This window comes from Myotis brandtii, unplaced genomic scaffold, assembly GCF_000412655.1.
Source record: "Myotis brandtii unplaced genomic scaffold, ASM41265v1 scaffold151, whole genome shotgun sequence".
Classification (NCBI taxonomy): Eukaryota; Metazoa; Chordata; class Mammalia; order Chiroptera; family Vespertilionidae; genus Myotis; species Myotis brandtii.
The window spans coordinates 3,820,767-3,844,547 of record NW_005355461.1 but is presented as its reverse complement, the minus strand read 5'-3'; the positions used below and the strand labels follow the sequence as shown (position 1 = coordinate 3,844,547).

At 32.9% G+C, this 23,781-nt stretch overlaps 1 protein-coding gene across 1 annotated transcript in view; it reads left to right on the top strand.

The window, feature by feature from the left end:
• The window catches only part of PHIP (pleckstrin homology domain interacting protein), a 176,059-nt gene that overhangs the window by 88,588 nt on the left and 63,690 nt on the right, over window positions 1-23,781 (top strand). The window contains exons 8-15 of the mRNA XM_014535815.1: window positions 1,767-1,837; window positions 4,247-4,347; window positions 4,445-4,485; window positions 5,196-5,294; window positions 6,758-6,911; window positions 7,322-7,456; window positions 18,567-18,695; window positions 19,825-20,050. Coding sequence (XP_014391301.1) covers window positions 1,767-1,837; window positions 4,247-4,347; window positions 4,445-4,485; window positions 5,196-5,294; window positions 6,758-6,911; window positions 7,322-7,456; window positions 18,567-18,695; window positions 19,825-20,050 — 956 coding nt within the window. The remainder of the gene's footprint in view (window positions 1-1,766; window positions 1,838-4,246; window positions 4,348-4,444; window positions 4,486-5,195; window positions 5,295-6,757; window positions 6,912-7,321; window positions 7,457-18,566; window positions 18,696-19,824; window positions 20,051-23,781) is intronic.

Genomic DNA, 23,781 nt, shown 5'->3' with positions numbered 1-23,781 from the left:
TCACTGGAGCAAGCAAGCCTCATGTTCGCTTCAGCTGCGTGGCTGCCGGCTGCCATCTTTGTTGGCAGTTAATTTGCATATCCTGCTGATTAGCCAATGGGAAGTGTAGCGGAGGTATGGTTAATTACCATGTTTGTCTATTATTAGATAGGATTATTTGTACCTGCTTATCTTTTTTCCCTTAAAAATATTAAAGCCTATTTAAAATATTAATGTATATGATTATTTGCATATTCTGGTTATGAGTTCTAACTAAATGGTTTGTTGTCGTTTATGTGAATGATTATGCCAAAAATTTTTTAAATGTAGAACTGCTGATCCATAAGATATTAAGGAAAGTGTCGCACATTATTTGCCTTTATAATTTCAGATTAATTTACTTAAATTTCAATCACTTTATTTTTTTAATATATTTTTATTGATTTCAGAGAGGAAGGGAGATGGAGAGAGAGATAGAAACATCAATGATGAGAGAGAATCATTGATTGGCTGCCTCCTGCACGGCCCCTATGGGGGATGGAGCCCACAACCCTGGCATGTGCCCTTGACTGGAATTGAACCCGGGACCTTTCAGTCCACAGGCCTATGCTCTATCCACTGAGCCAAACCGGTTAGGGCTCAATTACTTTAAATTTACACTGATAAAATTAGCTTTAAAGAATGTTTTAATAACTTTAAGTTTATGGAAATTATATTTATTATGCTCAACTATATCAGAGCCTGTGGATATTAAGAAAAATGTTTAAAATGTTAATTTTTACAAATTTATTTTAAAAACTTAACAAATAATGTGTTGTGTTCTATATCAGTAAGAAAGACTATTATTGTTCAGAATATATAATAGGTAGATCCAAAAAATACATTTTATTTCCCTAAATGATTACAAAATTGAAACCACTCTATATTTGAATGCTGTGGATTGTGAAAGTTGCACAGTGCTTCTGGTTGAGGTTGAAGACTATTTTTGAAATTTTCTCCTAATCTGAGAAAAACTAGGTCAAAATGTATATTAAATAGGGCTTTAAAAGTAATTACTATATTTTGGAGTATTACAAATATATATGTATTGAAGCTGGTATATAAAATCTAATTTTTTTCTTAATAAAGTTAATTATAACAAACCTTTAATACCAATAGTATTAGACATAATCTAATACAGTTCTACAATTAATGTAAATATAGCTGAGTGTGACCTATTTTCTACATATCACTGTTTTGAATGAGCATTATAGTTGACTGAAGAGTCAAATACTTTAAGTTTTTTTACTAAGAATCTTAATTTTTGGACTTTTATAAGACATATTTTGTGACATTAAAAGATAAACAAGGGGAGATGTTTAATGTCTGACATGGAGAAATTTTAGTTATTGGTGGTGTGTATATGCTACAGAGGCAACACCTTTTTTGCTTGAGTGTCCATGTTTACAAATGACTTGTTTATATATTTGTGCTCTATCAAAATCTGTGAAATGTAAATTTGATTAGGAGTGGGTATAACTAATACATGCATGTCTTGTTGTCATAGTGGCTTTGGAATTGTTTTATGTGTGGATTGTTATGTAATCAGGAGCTCCTACAAAATCTGTATGTGGAGTTTCCACAAGACCTGATCATGACATATGATTTCAAACCTGTTTTTAGGAAGGGAGCCATCTGTTGCTTCTTATATAATTCTGTCCTTCTGTGATTATTTTTTGAAATAGCAGATTCCTGGTGTTGCTATTCCCTTTGGGATATTTTTAATTGTTAATTTTTTTGTATTATAGTCCAAGACCTGCAAAATTTACAGAGCGCCCTAGGCCTGGAGTTCAAATGATCTGTTCTTCTTTTAGTGCTGGTAAGATTTTTTTTTCTCCCTAATTTTCTACTTTAAGGTATATATTAGATCTTTCTCTTTTCCTGGACATTATACAGGGTGGGGCAAAAATAGGTTTACAGTTGTAGGTATGGAAAATAATTAATAAATAATACAAGAATAAACTCTGTTTCACTTACAACTATAATCTTACTTTTGCCCCATCCTGTATTTTCAAATGCAGTTATGTGCTTGAGGTAAACTGCCCTAGAAAGTTCTCTGCACTGAGTAATTTTTGTGCAAAATGGTAAAATTACAATGTCACCCATAAGCAAAAGCTTTTAATGTACACAGCGTATGTACATTGAGTGTAAATACACAAAAACCTTTGTTTCAGAGTTGAGAAAGAAATGGTAGAGCTGTTGATTAAATGCTAAAACTTTCATGGATTAGAGAAAAATAGATTTGTTAAGGCACAGGAGAAAAAAATGTGACATTTTGTGATAAAGACACCATCAGGGTCCCTGACTTCACTTACATACAGCACTGTCATGGATTGAGTATTTTGTCCCCTTACCCCCATGCTGGCACCCTGATCTCAGATTTCTCAGCCTCCAGAACTGTGAGTAATAGGTGTCTATTGTTTTTGTTTTGAGAGAGAGAGAGAAGAGGGAAAGGAAAAAAAAAAAGCTAGCTTATAGTGGAACACAGTTTTGGAAAATATTTACTATTGTAATATAAATCATATTCTAATACATATGCCAGGGGATGAAAATTAATTTAGAAATGATTTGAATTTTTTTAGAATTTAGTTTATATATTCATGTGACTGATATTTTTCTTTAAGAAGATTATAATGCTCTAGGACAGTGGTCGGCAAACTCATTAGTCAACAGAGCCAAATATCAACAGTACAACAATTGAAATTTCTTTTGAGAGCCAAATTTTTTAAACTTAAACTATATAGATAGGTACATTGTTATTAACTTAATTAGGGTACCCCTAAGGCTTAGGAAGAGCCACACTCAAGAGGCCAAAGAGCCTCATGTGGCTCGCAAGCCGCAGTTTGCTGACCATGGCTCTAGGAGGAGAGAATAAGTAGTTTCAAAATTTACTCTGTTGCCGAAACCGGTTTGGCTCAGTGGATAGAGCGTCGGCCTGCGGACTGAAAGGTCCCAGGTTCGATTCCGGTCAAGGGCATGTACCTGGGTTGCGGGCACATCCCCAGTAGGAGATGTGCAGGAGGCAGCTGATCGATGTTTCTCTCTCATCGATGTTTCTGACTCTCTATCTCTCTTCCTTCCTCTCTGTAAAAAATCAATAAAATATATTTTAAAAAAAAATTTACTCTGTTAAGGAATACATCTTTGAGTAGGTATCTTGTTAGAAGAAAGGTACTTTAAATCTACTTTATATTTTCATAGATTTTGGAGGTATCCCTTAGCTAACTAAAATAAACTTGATATTTGTACAACATTATTCATTACTTTGACAGTTGTTCTTATTTGCTCTTTAAAAATTAGCTGTATAATAGTGATGACATTCAAATTAACTTGAGTTTATGTAGCAGCATTTTGAATGGAAATTAATCTTTTTAAACACATTATGATCTGCAGATTTGAATTGAATTGATGATAAATGAAACATGAATGGATTTTAATATTTAATGTTCCTAGTACTAGTTATTTCCACATTTATTTCCAGTTTTACTTTATCTTTTCATTTCATAATTGTGGATAGCAGTAGTGCCTAAGATAAGTGATTGCAAACTGATGACATGAATGTATTTGAATATCAATATTCAAACATTTTTAATTTCTAACTTCTAGATTTCCACTGTTACTTCCATGAAGACAGTTTTTCTTCTAGTCATAGCACAAATGTGGGCACTATGCATGTGTTTGAAGTACTCTAGATACAGTTATACATATAGCACTCACTGTTCTCAACACTGAGGGAGAGTACTGATTCCAAGGAGAGAGTAAATGGAATATATAAACAACTGTAATGGAAGCTAGACTGTGTATGCTATATGACAAAGTCTTAATGAGAGTTCAGAGGAGAGCAGGCTGATTTGATTAAAAAACTTGTAAAGACAATTTACTGAAGGAGTTGGGCCCTAAAAGTTTTATAGAATTTTAACATATGAGAAATGGGGCAAGAGAGGGATTTGAACATTTAAAAGGCATGTTTTCTAGTGAAGATGATTGTTAATTTCAATTTAAGATTATGTAATCACTTAGTGAAACAATTTGTAGTGGAAAGCTTTCTTTCCTAGTTAAAACTATGTTAGCAAACTTCTTTAATTCAGGTTAGATATATACTTAGGATAAATAGGAATAGTTTTAAAGTATTAACCATTTAGTATACATTGTGGTAATGTTTGTGTTACATTATCTAATTTTGAAATTGTGTTTTACTCTTAAATGTTTGTATGCTACTATTCTTCAGGTGGAATGTTCCTGGCCACAGGAAGCACAGACCATATTATTAGAGTTTATTTTTTTGGCTCAGGTCAGCCAGAAAAAATATCAGAATTGGAGTTTCATACTGTAAGTATTGGTGAAAAGAATTAGATGAGTACAATTTAAATAAGTCTTAACAGTTTATTTTCAGGATCCTCTTTTTTGTTTATCTGTTTATATATAGGACAAAGTTGACAGTATCCAGTTTTCCAACACTAGTAACAGGTAAAGTAATTATTTTTGTTTAATTCCAATTTGTAAATTATGAAATAAAGATAATTTTTATACTCAGATTTTAATTAAAATTATATAGGAATTAACCACCTAAAAGAAAGATCTTAACTAGTTATATTGAAAAGTGTATATAGCATTCACATGTGAACATATCTTTGTTTCATTTGTAATAATGTTAGTTTAGTTGGCCATTTTTAATAATAGGGATTTTTATCCACCTTACCTATTTCATATATATATCAAAGTAAAGGGACACTTAGTAGAGATTGGAAATGTATCACATTGTAATATTTGAGGCAGAACTGGTTTTTCCATGTTCTGGTTTTAAAATGAAAGAAAGGTATTTCTAAGAACCTTGAATAGAACGAGTCAAGGTCATTAATATTAAGAGAAGTCAGTAATTTTCTCTTTGTAAATATCAGTTCTTTTTCTAAGGTACTAAATGGTGGCCTTGAAACTCTTTTGGATATTATTTTGAGACCTAGCCATTCATATTAGAATACATGTGTATAAAATTTTAAAAGCCTATAATGTTTCAGGAGTTCTTAGATTTGCATTGAATATCTGGTTGAGTATGAGAATGCTATGTAAATAAAGATGAGTGTTGTCTTTTTGAATATTTTTAAAAACATAGCTCTTGGGAAGTTCATTTAGGTAGAACATGTTTAATTTTTATTTTGGTGGTGGACTTTTTAATGCAGGTTTGTAAGTGGGAGTCGTGATGGAACAGCGCGAATTTGGCAATTTAAACGAAGAGAATGGAAGAGCATTTTGTTGGATATGGCTACTCGTCCAGCAGGGTAAGAAATCAAATTTGTTATAATACGTCAGTATAGATAGATCATTTAGAGTATGCTGTATAACAAACAGGTCGGTGTGTCTCCAAGCCTATAAAAACATATATCATAATCATTGTTAAAATGATTGCTTTATGACTAGAGGTTCTACTGGAGAGGAAAGACTTTAATTTTTTTATTTTTTATTTTCCCCCCCTTTATTGTTTAAGATATTACAAATGTGTCCTTATGAGACTTTAATTTTTATAAAATGATTTTTGCACTATTGGAGAAGACCTACTGCATTAATGATGTTGTTTTTTTCAGTTCAGTTTTGTTAAGACAATGATGGTATTGTAAGAATAGTTTTAACCCTTTGAGTGCCAACAAATATCCTAGGAACTATGCTAAAATTGCCAAGGCATTTTTGCTGATTTTACAGCAGTTTAGGAAAAAAATTAGGAATCGCAAGTAAATGAAGTTACATATTCAAAAACTTAAGGAAACCTTTACTACATTTGTTTTCATCTTTGACATATATTGTTTGCTGATTGTATTATAAAATACTAGTAGAAAAAAAAATTGAACAAAACATATAATGTTAAAATAGAGGGACACCCTTCTCCAATATCTTCCACAAAATCGTCATCTTCACAGCAAGAATTGACATATTTAGCAATATCATCATCACTAATAAAAGCAGACTTAGAACTGGATGCCATTTCGAAGCTTTAGGGCTACAAAATCTGAGTAAACTTCATAAAATCGTAGTACTTGTAAAAAATTAGGCAGATAAATGGCAGTGGTCAATTTTAGAACTACAAACATTCGGCATCATAAGTAATCTGCACTTAGGTGCCATCTGTCAATAAAGAGTGAACTACTAGCATCTAATAGTGACACTGCAGGAGGAGCGTGATAGCGCTCCCGGCACTTTTGGCAAGAGACAGGAGGAGCGCGATCGCGCTCCCCGGCACTCTAGGGGTTAAGTTTCACTAGTTTTTTGAAAGCAGAGCATATTATAATGTTACATTTGTCACAGAGGGATCATGTGGTTTATCCAATGGTTTTCTCTAGCCAAAAGAAATGATATTAACCTTGTAACTGTTATATTGGTCTTAACCATTTTTTTCTATTTGTTTTTGTTTAGTAGTCTTGGATGGAAGAGCAGAGCAGAGCAGTTAGCAGGGCATGACAGTAACAGTAAAAGATGGAGAGCAGCATGACACAGAGTTCCAGGGTCCAGATAGAGTTAAAGCAGTGACGTTTATTTTGAAGGCTTATTAAGAGTGCTGGAAATCCTGGGTTTGCTGACTTGGTGCAGTGACCTTTGCCGTTGTCTTATGTTTATTCAAACTATTCTTAACTGCTAGGTGATAGTTATGTTACTGTATATAAGTTATATGAAAATACATTTAGCTTTTTGTCATACTTGTATTTTAATAAATGGTGTCAGTGTAAACAAATACTGCCTCCATCACTTTCAGTCAAAACCTTCAAGGAATAGAAGATAAAATCACAAAGATGAAAGTAACTATGGTGGCGTGGGATCGACATGACAATACAGTTATAACTGCAGTGAATAACATGACTCTGAAAGTTTGGAATTCTTACACCGGTCAACTAATTCATGTCCTCATGGTGAGAAAAAAGATTAAAATTTATTTGGTACAATTAAAACTGATTGTAAAATTCAATATTTTCATTTAGGAATAGTCTTACGTTAGCTAAAATCTCTAACTTGCTAGATGGGTAACTTGCCAAAGATTGGAAATAATTTTAAAATACAATTAAATGGGTTCGGCTTGGAAATACAGATCCATGCTGTTTTTTAGTATGTAGGGCTGCATCAATAGTATTCTCAGGTTTCACCAAATGATAGCAAATTCTGGACAGTGATATTAGCTCAGCTTCATTATTATACATTGATAAATATGAAGATTTTGCCACCTTAATTCTGAAAACTCAGAACTTCGAAACGTTTCCATATTGTTGGATGGAATTTTCTTTTTTAATATTTATAATTCTTTGCTACTTCAAAAATACTTTAGGGTCATGAAGATGAGGTATTTGTTCTTGAGCCACACCCATTTGATCCAAGAGTTCTCTTTTCTGCTGGTCATGATGGAAACGTGATAGTATGGGATCTGGCAAGAGGAGTCAAAATTCGATCTTACTTCAATATGGTAATTATCAGTCTCTTTATAGCTATTAAAGATTTGGGGACTTATTGACTCAGGTACTCTCCATATCACAAAGGAAATCCATTTAAGAATAAGTTCAGACATTCTTTGACTTAAAGTTTCAAAAAGTTGCTTATTCCACACTTTTATTTACATGCTATATTTAAAGGAAAATTAATTATGCATCTTACAATACATATGAATATTATGATAACTAAGCTAATTATAAAAATAGTTTTAATAGTGAAACTTTGAGAAACAAGTATGACGATACAATATAGAAAGAACAAAAGTTTGGAAAACTTAGGTGAAGAAATTGTAAATAAATTTTTATATTGTGTTATTGTATTTCACCAGTAGTCCTGTAGTACAACATAATTTAATTAAAATACACCCATTTTAAAATGAAAGCCACAGAAATCAGCCATTCTTTCCTTTTACCAAATTGTAGTACATTAGATATTTATTTGTGATTAAGCACTTTTTCCTCCATATTTTGTTGCTTATATAGATTTTAGTGTATTTTGCTGAAAACTTGGAATTGCAGTGGTTTGATATCACATCTTATTCTGTAGTGTTTTCAAGAAGTGCTTCTTAAATACTGCTTAGTTACATTTTTTTGCTCTACTTCCTATACATCAATGATATCTTTTAAAAATAAAAACAAAAACGTGTCTACTATTTCGGCATGTTTAGATATCTTTAGAAATCAAGGATAGAAATCTTTGGTAATAAATCATAAAATAATGCAATTAATAGTGTGGTTGGTCAGTTAGTTTGCAAAAATAATTGTTTCACAAAACAGTCTTGGGAAATATAACACTTTGTGAAAAAATTTCATGAAAGTGATACCATAGTTGATTGATCATAATAGAGTTACATCTATGTAGTAAGAAATCATTGATCAAAACAGTTGAGGGAGGATTAAGCAGAAGATAAAAGGAATAATTTTATTAATGAAGGACTTGACTAGCTGTCTTTATTGATATGCCTTAATGTACAATAAGGTAAGAAATAAGATTTGTCAAATTCTTATTTTTATAAAAAGACAGCGCTAATTTATTTGGGGTACAATTGTTAGTGATGGATGGATTTCCTTAGTGATTATATGTATAGAGGAGACTGTTTAAAAACAAATCTTTAGATATGCTGGTAAAGAATATTCACCTCTTCTTTCTATCCTTGTGTTTCTGGTTTGCTTCTTCTTGGGACATTTCTATTGAATGTGGAAATTAGTCATTTCTCGATGTGTCTTTATAGTTTCAAAAGAAAACAATTTGTCTATACATATATTACTTTAGTAATTTTATATTTTCAAAGGGCATTGGTATATTAATAGAGTGTTTAGAGGGAAAGTTTTCTCTTACTTGAGTACTGCTGTCACCTTTAAGTTATAAAGGTGAATTTATTTCTTGTCAGGTAAGTCTATCATACTAATATTCCATTTTATCAGTAGATATAAAAATTGAAGCACCTTGAGATTGAAAAGATTTACTCTTAGACCATTACAAATTAGTGATATAATCAGGAGTAGAAGTCACCAATATTATATTGTATACTCTTTGAAATTAGCAAAGAAGGTTAGTTATAATACTGCCTTAAAAATTATTTCTTGTTTAATGAGTGTTTTAGATAAGGATATTTTCCCTGCTCTTTTTAATAAGAAATTAAAAGCCTTTAAATGGCAGAAGAAACAAATTTATATAATTAGTAGAACCAAAAAGGATTAAAAATAAACCTTGCATTTAACAAAACAGAAAATGAACTACTCTATCTCATTAACATAAAAATATGCTGTTTAATTTTTTGGATGATTTTTAAAGGCTTCCAAAATGCTTCTGCATATTATTTCATTAGTGTCTTATGAAAAGCTTGTAAGATAATAAGGGTAGATTTTACTGTTACTGGCTTTGCAAATGGAGAAACTACACAGAGATAAATGCTTTGCTTAGTGTCAGCCACGTCACACAGCTATTATATGGGTACTTGTAACTTAAAACCAGTTTTTCTGTCCTTTGTTAATGTGTTCTTAAGGCTAACTCTAGTTGGGTTAAGTTATTGCACAGCTAACTTTCAACTCTACCCAGTTAGTGATGTGTGCAGTGGGAAAATACTTTTTAAATGAAATTAACTCCAAGTAGATCTCTTAAGACATAAGTTAGCTTGATAATTTTTTTTCTCTTAATTTGAAGTCATCTATATACCCTGATTTTTGCTCTTTACTCTTTTGGTGTTTTGTTTTGGTTTTTTTTTTCATTGTTTGTTTTATCTATGGGCATATGGAAGATAAAGCATCCAGCATTGCTATTAAGAAAATTAAAACAACTTGAGGGAGGAGTAGAAGCTTGTGTTCATGATACACTATCCTGAATGTTGAATGTTGGCTGTAGTTATAACTCTTTGGCTCTCTGTAGCTAATAAGTAAGCTTTGGTGTTCCTAATCAACATATTACCATATGTTGATTGAGTAAAAATTCAATTCCTGACATTAAATTGAACTAGTAATCATAAGTTCAAATTAGTAAATATTTTATTGTTTCCTATATAAAGGCACTAGGTACGGTGAAAGTTTAGAGCAAGTATTAAGATTAGTATTATTAGTATTTTGTGTGAGTTTTAAAATCAAACTTATAACATGAATAAGTAAATTCACCATTAAATCTATGGCCAGAAAGTAAGGAGTGTAAATAGTGCCTTTATTTATTTACTTTAAATATGTATTTATTTATTTTTAGAGAGAGAGGAAGGGAGAGAAACTTCCATGAGAAAGAAACATTAATCCATTGCCTTCTGCATGTTGCCTATTGGAGATTGAGCCTACAACCTGTGCCCCAACAAGTAATTTAACCAGTGACCTGTCAGTGCATGGGAAGATGCTCAACCAACTGAGCCACATTGTCCAAGGCTAAATTGTGCCTTTAAAAGAACAAAAAATTTACATACAAATTCTTAAAACAGGTTTTTATCAAGTATATTTTGAGAATACTGTTTCAGTATTGGTCATGCCCCCCCTCCCCTTTTATTTTTCTTTTTTCTTTTAAATCCTCACCTGAGAATATTTTTCCTTTTTTTTTTTTTTTTTTTTTTAAAACCCCCCCGGAAAAATTTTTTCTTTTTTTTTTTTTTTTTTAGAGAATAGGGACGAGGGGAGGAGAGAGAGACAGATACAAACATCGATGTGAGGGAGACACATAGATTGGTTTTGGTTGCCTCCCTCTGAGCCTGGAGCAGAGCCAGGGATTGAGCTTGCAACAGAGGTAAAGATATTTGCCCTTTACCAGGAATCAAACTCAAAACCCTTCGGTCTATGGCCAACACTCTAACCACTGGGAAAACTGGCCAAGGCTCCCCCTTTTTATGATAACTAAATTTTCTATTTGAAAGTTATGCCTTTAAAAGGTAATGAAATAATGTAATAAATAATTATTTTGTATTAAAGCATTTTACTATACTTATTTATTACAGAAATTGTTTTATGAAATTTTAGAAATAGTAAAAAGTCCTGTATCATCAGAAAGCCTTTTAAAGGTGAAAGGTTGAATTTTTAAATGCCTATGTTTGGTATATAGTAATTATGTTTTAATAAATAACTTTTTAATGCATTTAATGAATTTAAAATATTGATCCATTAATATTTTAATATTGCACTGATATTCATCATTCAGATATTCTATTATTTTTCTGCAGCAAGCTATGATAACACTTAAAAATCTTATACTTTATTTTAGCATCACCCAAATATGTAAACAAAATTTTTGCGACTGAGAATTGAGATAAAGATTTAATTCCTTATATGCTTACATAATTCCCTAATTTATTTCATTTTCAAATCTTATAAGTAAATTTTCAACTTGCTAGTGGAATTTTCTATAAAAGTGATGGAGTAATTTTCATTATTTTTACTGCTAGCTTTATTTTTAATTGAGGAGCTGAATAATAAAAGCAGTTGGAGAATAGATGCTGAGTTTTGTTATAAGAAGTACATGTCAAGTGACATAGGGTATGAAATGGAATGGACAATGTATATTCCTTGTACTCTCCCCCTTGTCTCCTTTTAAAAAATGAAATAATCTTAAAGTGAACTTTTAAAAGCACTTACTGGAAAAGCATAATATATAAGGTAGAAACATTGAACCCTTATTTTTTTCTTTTAATGAACCTAAGAAAGAAGCTAAAGAGGATATTATCGAGAAGGTTATAAACATAAGACAAATTTATTCTATTGTTAAAAACCTGAATTCTCAACCTTAAACTTTACTTATCTACATTCTTTTTTAAAGTATGGAAATTTATTCATCTTTTAGCTGAACAGTCCTTATATAACTTGAGTGTTCAGGGCAAAAGTAGAGTATATTTGGACATTCTTTTGAAGGCAGATAGTGTATATTAAGAATATTCTTAACTCTCTGGGTATAGTTAGTAAGCCCACATATTTGTGTTTAGTAGTGGCAGGAGGTTAATATCAATATAGCTTTGTTTTGATGAAAGTTGTTCTGAACTCTAGTTTAAAAGCTCTAAACTCCCAATTAATTACTGAGAGGCAGATAAATTAGTCCCAGAAATAACTTGAAAATGTATACACAAATTCACTGAACTGAAGCTGAGGGCTTTTGTAATATTTTAATTCCCTGAAAGAGGTAGGCAAGTTAAGAAGTTTATATAAGCATAAATGTCTTTAAACTTAAAAGGTGATTTTTTTAGCACTTGTTCTCTTAAATTATCACAGCACAGCTAAGTTTTAACTACAAATTTAACTAAATGAATATTAAATTCACTTTGAAAGATATGAAAAGAGACTTAAATTTCTTAGTACTAGGCCATTTGATTATTAGGTAGTAAATAAAAGATGTTTGGAGTGGTGTTTGTAGATTCCACATTAGTAGTTTGCCTCATGTGTCTGGCCCTTTTGCTTTTATCTTGCTCTCTTTATATCTATTGTTCTATCTGTGTCTATGAATCTGTCTCTCATGTCTGTTTCTGTCATGTTATTCAAAGCTCTTTTCTGGTTGCCTCTTGTTCTGATTTTAACTGAAGAGTACAATATGTCTTTTGTTAGAAAGCAATTTTACTGAATTTGATTGTTGCTTTGTTTTTGTTGTTTTATGAGTAATTTCCAAATAACAATTTAATTAATTTTTTCTTATTTTTATAATTGTTAACCTTTCTTTTACTTGAGATTTTTTTAAAAATGTTCCAGTGTCCACTAATCCAGAACAATAAATTTCTCCTTGCAACGTTCTAAACAAGCAGAGGCTGCCAATCCACCACTCAGAATTTTTGCACATGCTTATTGATATTAACCTGTTCTCAGTGTGATTTCTATTTTAGTTTTGGACAGTGGTAGCTGTATGTATCTAGGAAAGGGAGAACAAAAAGCTTTAAAAAGGTATATTATATCGTGTTCTCTTGTGAATCCAGATTTCAAGATCTCTATCTCTTTTTCCTTCTTTCTTTCTTCCTTCCTATCTATCTCATTACCTATCATCACCTAACAAGATGTCATATCAGCATTCTGTGTGTTAAAGGATTCTTTGATGCTTCCAGTCTTTGTTTCAACCTTTCTGGGTAAGGAATTACTTTCAGTCTTCTGATTATAAACTTTATTGCTGCTGTCTTTCAGATTTCTGGAGTTCTTTAGATTCTGTCTCTTTCTTATCTATATCTTGGTATCAAAGACATACCTTAAAATTTGTTGTCATGACTGTGTGTCTCTCTAGTTTGTCACACTATATTTGGGGAATTACGTTTATGTTGTAATTCTTTAGTATGCTCTATGAGTTGATATCCAGAGGTATTCAAGATTTGAAAGTTATAAGGGAAAGTATTTAAGTTCTGTATAATGTAAACACACAGGTGAAGACATTTTGATTAGCAAATAGAATAAGGGATGGTACTTGATTTTAACCAGTGTGCAGTTGAATTGGGGAGATAAAATATACCTGAAAAAAAGTGTTAATAATAAGTAGTTTCAAATGCTAGCATGCGTATGAGAAGATAATTGCTATATCTAAAGATGTAGGGAGATCACTTCAGGTGGTTGGTCAGAGGTTTTGTTGGGCAGGAGGAATTGAAAGTATGCCTTGAACAATAAGAATTGAATCAGTAAAAATAATTTTACAAAAGGAATATTCATAGAGCAGTTCACAAAAATATGTCTGGAATAGATTTTGAAAAATGGTTGATAAAATGGAAAACGTGAAGTTGAGGTGTGTTGTGATGACCTCATATTATCACGTGAGCATAAAGAATAGTTAACATTTTGGGGATTTTTGGTAAATTATATTTATATTCCAGAAACTTAATAGAAAAATAGTTTGAATGCCAATAGTAGTATTTCAGATATGAAATTGGATAGGTGGAGGAAGAATTACTTTTATTAGTGATATTATTATGAAAAATTACAGGGGTAGGTAGGAAATTTGTGGAAGAAAAAAATTATATATATGACTTGGTAATTTTATAGAAGCGTTAGAGCTAGAGAGTGATAGATTTAATAAATTAGTTGAGAGTATTAAGCTAGGTGATTTTATAATATTGATATTGGAAATATGAAAGATGTGAAGGAAAACTGATTTTTTGTAGTTTATTTTTATACATTTACTGTTACATAGTTTTGGACTATCTATGTGGAAATGGGCAGCCAGACTTGGAGATAGAATAAAAGAGAAATAGAATAGTGTTTACCTCCTCATGGAGATAGAAAAGGCAATGTAGAGAGCTTAAAGCTAAACTTTTAGAAATAGTCATATTTAGCAGGGTAGTGAAGAGATCACAATCTCTAGACACTGTGTCAGAGGGACCAAAGGAGGAAAATAGTTTTCAAGGAGGACTTGATTCATAGTATTGCTGCCCTCAGAGAAATCAGAATATGGTAAACAAAATGCTGTTAAATTTGAAGATGAGTTATTTATTTTGGTAATATATTTTTTTCCTAAATGAAAATTAGAGTTGATTCTTTAAAATCACTTTTATATATCTACTGGCTTTATCAAGCCAGTTTCCTTTTTATGTAAATTTATCTTGGCACCAATTATTTTAAAAAGCTATCTTTTATTCATATCTAATAATGTTACCATAAAAAATTTTCAATATTAAAGGAAACATTCATTCAGCAGTGATCTTTTAAAGTAATTTGATGACACCTAGACTATTGGAATGTTGATTGCTTCCCTTAACATAGATTCTTTGTTTACACTGTAACTATTTTAATAATTAAAAGGTCACCAAAGTATGACGGTGACTATCTTCAGTATCTAGTGTACATTCTTAATTACCTTTTTTCCTCTCAGGTTGATAAACTTTTAAGGTTCTTCATATATAAGAAAGGACACTTTCCATGTCTATCTCATAAAATTATAAGGTTATTTTAAATAACTTATTTTAAATTATGTACTATTTTCTGGATGAGATGCTCCCTTTTAATCAATGATGTATTTAAAAATATGAATTAGACCAAAAAAATTGGCATTGATTATAGACTTGGAATTATTCCATAACAGAATGATTCTGCTTAAGATAGTTCATATTTTTTACCTTTCTGATTTGTGTTGTGTTCCTTTGGGAATACATACTTCTCATATTCTGCTGTATGTACCTCATGATTGATATAATTTAGACCCTATAATTTAGTCTTCATTGTAGTGCTTTTACCATACCTTATTTCTAAAATTGTCCAGTTCTTCCAAAAAGTCTTCCTGAATATCAGATTTAGAATTTTAGATCTGGATAGGACTCTAAAGATTATTTAAGTATCTCCATCATTTCACAGAGAGAGTAGGTGATTTGCTTATTAATAGAGGAAAGGTCTCTTGGATCTAAGGCCCCATTCCTCTGTTTCCATTAATTATTCATCTTTCCACTTCACAAAAATCATATTAGAAGTTATGGATAGTATTCTGCCTTGAAAAGGGTACTGATATACTTCATTAAATATTACAGTTCTATCATTATTTCTTGGAATTATTTTCAGCATTCTTTAGCTAATATGAGAATTTTCTTGCAAATGTGTTCATTACTTTAACTCGTCTGGTTCTTTCATCTTTTGCTTTAAAAATTAAAATAACATTTATCATAATTGCTGGATATATTTTTATTTTTTATTTTAACTCCTATTATTGAAATTTTTGCACTAATTACTAAATACTAGCTTTTGGATTTCTCAGCTTTTATTGTGACTTAATGTATATACGTATTATGTGGTGTTTATTAACATGTCTCAAATAATATTTCATAAGCATACTTGATTTTCTTAGAGGAATAATTCATCTAAAATTTACTTTGAACATTTCTCATTCATTCTGGGTTTTTTAAATTCCCTAAAGCTGTAATAGTACTAGCATAAGTTATATACAATATTACATTTCATATTAACGTATTCTCTTGTTAAGCAGTACATTTAATTTTATGTTATAGGTTAAACTTTAATATGGTAGAGAGGATACTTTTTTCTTTCGGTTTTTAAATAGAAACCTCATTGCTTTCTCGTTACACATATGTATTCAGTAGTGCATAAAATTTTTTCTTTGAGAATTCTTATAAATGCTTTTACCCCAGTTTAAGAAGTTAAAATTATTTTCAGCGAGAAATATTTAACTTTTTTTGTTTGTTTTCTTAATCATAGTATAGATAATAAAAACAGCTAGGGTATATTTAGTATATAGAAAAAGTAAAATATTTTCCTTATTTTGTATTAACTGAAAAGCCTTGTCTACATTTTGTAGTTATGGGTGTTGGTTAACTGAGGAACCATAACTAAATATAAATTTGGCATTTTAATTAATAAGGTCATGGCACCTTTTCTAATTGGTTCATGAGTAGTGCATATTCTTTCAATGCCTTCTTTAATGACTAAGATTAATCCAAATACATTTTAATGTATTTTACCTATTTTTTATTTTATTGATTATACTTTCATTTTCTCCATATAAAAATCACTTTGAAGTTATGTAAATGCCTTGCACACACAAAATTGATACCATCCTGCCATATTAACAATGGCATGTGATATATCAGAAATTTAGTGGTCTTCAATAAGATTGCAATTTTTTTTTCTTTGCTTTTTTTGAGCTTTATATGTTCCATGTCTCCCAGGTATTTTTTAAAGATCTAGAAGTATAAATGTGGCAACATTGGTAGATAGCAAGGTTATAGGTGGATTAATTCTCAAACCACTACCCCTCCTCCCCACAAAAAGAAAAAACTATAGAGCAAGATTGCCTAAACATCACATGAAGGCTATCCTTTGGCATTGCTGAGTCAGATTTCTTTCAAATCTCTTTCTCACTTTTATGTTCTTAGAATTGTAAATTTAGACTTACAATTATGAGTATATTTATGAAGTAGTTGCCTTTTTGTTTTCTCTTTTATGAAAATTAATGAACCAAGATAAATAAAACATCTAATAACACATGGCCAAGGCAATTTCTACTCTTTATCTTTACTTGTTTTATGTAAAATTCTTTTTAGAGGTAAACTTTGCTGATGAGGTTACTTATAACAGTTCGTTTAACTTTTTATTTGGAAAAAAAATTGGGGCTTGAATTCAGACATTTCTGCTTATAATCTTGCCATTTTGGCAAATAGTAAGTTATATAGCTAACAGTGCCTTTATGTTAACTTGGGGAAATATATTCTTTCTCATTTTTAAAAAGTTTTCAAGGATTTGGTATCAGTTTCCTTCCTCTGCTGTCTTACCCTCCAACTTTCTTCATAACCAAGATATGGTCCTGTTTCACATAGGATTCATTTTCTTGCTTTTATGGTAAATCTTTAAGTGTAGTAGACATTAGATACGTTCAAGTTCACTAATTTCCTTTCGTATGATTAAGTTTTGAGGAAAGTTATTCTTCTTTTCCATTATTATTACTATCCAAAACAGCATTAATAAACACCAGTGGGCTCATTCCTTCTTTTCAGCAAGCTAAAGGGAAAACTTGTATTTTGTTTTTGAGGCAATTCCATTTGTGGTATCTAAATGTATTAGGGAGAGCCCTTCTTTTTAAAGTAAAGTTTTCTCTTTTGACCAAAATGTAAACTTTCCTTAAGAAATCAACTATTCTTCTAAATTTTAATTTCACTTCTGTATTTGCTGAACTGAACATTTGTCCCTATGCCATATTTTTAACACTAAAGAAAGAAAGTTACCACTTCTCTCTTTTCCAAGCGTTTCTTGGGATATCGGAATAATACTAATAAAATTCAATTTGTTCTAGATCAGTGGATACCGGAACAGAGAGGAGGTGTTTCTTACCTGATAAAGTGTGTGTGTTCCGATTCTGCTAATCCAGAAATCCAATCTCATTTGTTTAAAATCATCCTTAGTTGTTATTTGTTAGGGAGTCAACTCCCTATTTTGATTTTTTTCTGAAATTCAGTCCCTAGATGTGCTTTAGATAGGGTAGAATTTTTACCTCTTTCAGAACACTGCTAAAGAAGTTTTCAACTGGAACATAGTCTGAAGAAGCACTGAGAGCAAAAAAATTCAGAGTGGTGATTGGCCACCTCTGTTTGATTGACAGGTTGCAGGGAGAAACCCATTCGTTCTGGATTAATGGAACTGGAAAGCAGAAAACAATTATCAGGTAAAAAAAACCTTTTCTTTAACCTTTGAAATTCACCATTTAAAATATGAGTCAGACCATCAAGGGAACTTATTACCAAAAGGAAAAATAATTAGTGTTTCATGAGCAGTCATCTTTGGCTACTACTTCCAAGAGTTACCAAGAAAAAGAAAGCTACAGTTACTACACATTGTCAGCCTTTGCCGAAAGGACTTGATTAAATGCAGATAAGTTGAAAGCGTGTAAAGAGCAATTACGTTTTAAGTCTGGGTTAAAGACATGAAGCAGAATTCTATGGGTGGGGGAGATTGGTGGTGTTTTATTTCCTGAATTGTGTTTGGTCTGTGGATACATAGAACAATTTGGTTTTCAGAGCTTTAATCTGGCACTTTTCATGAATATTCACAAATTTTGTTACTATACTGTGTTTGTTATACTTATTTACTTTACTAGGATGTATACTTATATATCATCATAAAATTCTAGTAACAATAGTGACCAGTTCTTTATTTTTTTAATGGCAATTTTCTGATTACTGGTTAAATACATTTCAGATTGAAGGCCAAGGACATGGTGCAGTATTTGACTGCAAATGCTCTCCTGATGGACAGCATTTTGCATGCACGGACTCTCATGGACATCTTTTAATATTTGGCTTTGGCTCCAGTAGCAAATATGACAAGGTAGGGTATAATGACTATATATCTTCTTTCTTTTAATCCCTGGATGTTTAGTGGTTGTATCTGGGGTAGGGGGTGAGAATCATTTATGCTTTCAACATATTTGAAGAATATTTCAGCAAAAAGAAGAGCCATATTTTAAATAGTCTGGAGATTTATGTTTTGGAGAGAAGGGTAAAGACAACAGTTTTTAAATCTTTCTTTTCTATAATAGATAAAAATTATATTTCAGAAGGAAAACTTTATACTTAATTAGCCTTCAAGAACAACCTAGATTGTAGTCTTAAAATTGGAGCATATAAACTGGGGATGGGCGATATTATCCATAAAAGGACTTTTGAAATTATGTAAAACATTTTATTTGTATGGATAATATGCTTTTATCTGGGGTACAAATTTGTGGCTTTCAAATGTGTGCCATACTGATGGTAGCTAATGTTTTTAAATAATTAAGACTTTAAGATGAGTGACTAAAATTGCTTCTGCAGTAGGGTGGTATAAAAGATTATCATAAAAATTGCATAGCTCATGGTTTAGTTTTAGACGTTCCAAATTAACCAATAAAAATGTTGATGTTACAGATGTCTCAAGCATGAGTTCATATTAATAATTTATATTTCAGAAATTTTAGAAAATGCTTAACTCTTGAAAATTGGATGTTAAATTTTTATATTAACATTATATAAACCCTATTCACTGTATACTTAAGGATTTTCTTAAATTGTATAAGTGATGTCATTAAAGAGTTTCATTCTAAGAATAAATTCATTGAATGTTTACCCTTTGTAAAAAATGCTAAAAAATAATTTAAAAAGTAAGATAAGGTGTGGTGCTCTGTGAAAGTAATAGTACCGCTGAATGATTTATGCCTAGATTTGACTTCATCACGTAATTTGAAATTATATTAGCTATCTTTTCAATCTCTTTCTTGTTTCAGAGAAAATTCAAAGTAGCTACTTTTCTGATTATAAAATTCAATGTAGAAAATATAAAGATTTATTTACAATTCAAAAAAAGAATATTCTTTTATATTGCTCTTAATATGATTTATGGTGGACTGTTTGCTTTCTATTAGAAATTTATAATGATAAATTTTATTCTTTCAATCTTTTATCATCCTTTCTTTTTAAAGATAGCAGATCAGATGTTCTTTCATAGTGATTATCGGCCCCTTATTCGAGATGCCAACAATTTTGTGTTAGATGAACAGACTCAGCAAGCACCACATCTTATGCCTCCTCCTTTTTTGGTTGATGTTGATGGTAACCCTCATCCATCAAGATATCAGAGATTAGTTCCTGGTCGTGAAAATTGCAGGGAGGAGCAGCTCATCCCTCAGATGGGAGTAACTTCCTCAGGTAAATGTTCATTTTCATAGACAACCAAATTTTTCTTTTCCTACTGAAATTTTATAAAATTGTTAATTGGGTAACACTCTGTTTTGAACATATGAGAAGTAAAATGATTTTCTGTACTTCCCTAAAATTTTTTGAATAATGCTTAAGAATTGTAAGGTAATTAAGGAAGGTTTAAAGCAATAATTTGATCTATATTCATTTATAATCTCCGGGGACTAATAGGTTAAGTTCCTATATTTGATATGAGATGAGTCAACTTATTTATTCATTCAGCAACATAAATTGAGAATATCCTCTGTCCCTGAAACCTGCTAAGCTGTGGTATTCAGTAATCACAGTTGTAAAGAGATACATGGTTAAAAATTGTGATAAATCTTACGAAGGGGGTGGTAATAGTGTGATTTGAGAGACTAACATTAGATAGTCTATTCCTATTGAAGATTGTTTAAATAAGTGATCAACTTTTATTTATTGAATTGATTTTTTTTTTTAGAGAGAGAGAAGGAGAGAGAAATTCATTAATTGGTTGCGTCCCCTACGTGCCCCTATTGAGGATTAAACCCTGGGTATATGCCCTGACCAAGAATTAAACCCGCCACCTTTTGGTATGGAATGATGCTCCAACCAACTGAGCCATATACCAGCCAGGGCAAAAGTGATCAACTTTTAGAAGTTTATATGTAAGATAGGGATGAAAAGTGTTGAGAGCTATTATAGTGATGTAATGAAGGTGAATATTAAATGAGTTATGAAATTGGAGTTTAAAAGTCTTATAGACACCTTCTTCCACCCTTTTGACAAGAAACAGCACTAATTTATGAAGTGAAAATAATGGACTCTATAAAGAAGGTTAAAGCCAGGTTTGATATTATGAATCATTCTGTTATATTTTAGAGTAGAAAAATGTTTGTGAGATATTTTAAGTTCTTGCCTCTCGCATAACAGACAAGTAGATTAAAGGCCAGATATGAGATATAATCTACACTAATAAAAGACAAACATGCAAATTGACCGTACCTTTGCTATGCCTTAAGCCACGCCCACCAGCCAATCAGAGCAAATTAACCCAACCAAGATGGCGGATGGCAGCCACGGAGCTGGAGCGAGCAGGAGACTTGGTTGCCCCAGTGATGGAGGAAGCCAAGCTTCCCGCCTGCCGTGGCCAGCTGTGAGCTCCACTCAAGGCAACAAAGTTTCAATTAGAGAAGATAAATAAACCCCAGATACCTGCTTTCAACCTTTTGTGGCCACAGAGCTGGAGCAAGCATGAGGCTTGGGTTGCCTCTGGCGATGGAGGAAGCCAAGCTTCCCGCCCGCCCTGGCCAGCTCTGAGCTCCACTCAAGGCAGAAAGTTTCCAATTATAGAAGGTAAATAAATCCCAGAATAAACAGAAAAAAAGGAGAGGCTGGGAGCTTCCATCGCCAGGGGGCTTGGCCAGCCTGAAAACGGCCCTCAGCCCCTCACCCAGACTGGCCAGGCACCCCAGTGGGGACCCCCACCCTGAAGGGGGTGTGACCAGCCTGAAAACAGCCATCAGCCCCTTACCCAGACTGGCCAGGCACCCCAGTGGGGACCCCCACCCTGAAGGGGGTGTGACCAGCCTGAAAACAGCCATCAGCCCCTTACCCAGACTGGCCAGGCACCCCAGTGGGGACCCCCACCCTGAAGGGGGTGTGACCAGCCTGAAAACAGCCATCAGCCCCTTACCCAGACTGGCCAGGCACCCCAGTGGGGACCCCCACCCTGAAGGGGGTGTGACCAGCCTGAAAACAGCCATCAGCCCCTTACCCAGACTGGCCAGGCACCCCAGTGGGGACCCCCACCCTGAAGGGGGTGTGACCAGCCTGAAAACAGCCATCAGCCCCTTACCCAGACTGGCCAGGCACCCCAGTGGGGACCCCCACCCTGAAGGGGGTGTGACCAGCCTGAAAACAGCCATCAGCCCCTTACCCAGACTGGCCAGGCACCCCAGTGGGGACCCCCACCCTGAAGGGGGTGTGACCAGCCTGAAAACAGCCATCAGCCCCTTACCCAGACTGGCCAGGCACCCCAGTGGGGACCCCCACCCTGAAGGGGGTGTGACCAGCCTGAAAACAGCCATCAGCCCCTTACCCAGACTGGCCAGGCACCCCAGTGGGGACCCCCACCCTGAAGGGGGTGTGACCAGCCTGAAAACAGCCATCAGCCCCTTACCCAGACTGGCCAGGCACCCCAGTGGGGACCCCCACCCTGAAGGGGGTGGGGGCCTTGGGCGGGGGGGGGGCCCCCCCCCCCCCCAGTGCACAAATTTTTGTGCACCAGGCCTGTAGTGTATAATAAGTAACTTAAGTAATGAATTCAGATTCTATAGGCAGCATAGAAAAAACTATTTCATTGCATTATAGAGCACCCACTTATTTTTCTTAAAGGATTGGTCATATAATTTCATGAAGATGAACATATTACATAGGAAAGACTGCTTTTGTAACTATACATGTCCACTCAGGATGAAGGCTGTGGAGAAACATGAATGAAATAGTCCCTGCTGCCACTTGTAGAGCATAGTACAATCCAGCAGACCTGAGTACCTGGAGTATGTGAAATTAAAATGTCTCAATACAGGGACACAGCATGGCTGGGATTTTAGGCATAAGGAAATGTGGAAATGATTCACTTATTAAAATTTTAGTGCTACTAATTAGTGTGATTACTTTTTTCTTCATTTAACTTTATATAAAGGGCTTTCATTTAATCCTTATATCTATGGTATCTCAATCCTAAAAGTTTAGAAAATGAAAACAAGATTCTATCTTGTCCAAGTTAAAGTATATGGAATTATAGGGACTCAAACTCAGCTTGACTTCCAGTCAGTTGTTTCTTCCATACTAAGCTGACCTTGCAGTAAAAAGTAGACTTGATTTTGAAAATGAAATAGACACTGGTTATCAGTACAGGGCCACAAGAGAACCCATAGCAATAATTGTGGCTTCAAAGTGAGTCACAGAATTTTTAAGTGTTCTAGGTCATAGAATTCAGGTTAAACATTATTTCTTTCATTAAGAGTTAAAGAATACAAAAACAGAACAAAATAATTTTTTATTTTCTATATATTTTTAAATTTTATTTTTATATGATTTTAGAGGGGAAGAGGAAGAGAGTGAGAGAGAGATACTAACATCATTGATGAGTGAGAATCACTGATTGGCTGCCTCCTGCACACCTTCTACTGGGGATACCCAGGCATGTGCCCCGCCTGGGAATTGAACCATGACCTCCTGGTTCATAGGTTGATGCTCAACCACTGAGCCATGGGAGACAGGCAGTAATACTTTTTTTTTTTTTAACTCGGCATTATTTCTAACTAAATTTCTATTTGCAAATCTAGATCTATAATAATATTTATTTTTGAAAAATATCCGTCGTGCTAGGTAAAAATAGATGGCGGCTATTGTAATAATAAATTGACTCTAATGCACTTTGTTATATTTACACTGAACAATACACTTTAAATGTGTTTCTTCAATTGTAAACTTGAGCTATGTAAAATTACTCATGGTTATTTATACATGAGATGTTTTGCTAGCAGCGTACCAGGAAAGAAGCATCCATAGGCATTTTAACATTTACCTCTTTCTTCTTTTACCACTTTCTATCTTTGTGACCTTGGACAAATTATTTTATCCCATTGATTTTTAGTTTTCTCTTATTTTATAACATTATAAGCGTAATACATGTATCCCTTTCTTTATAT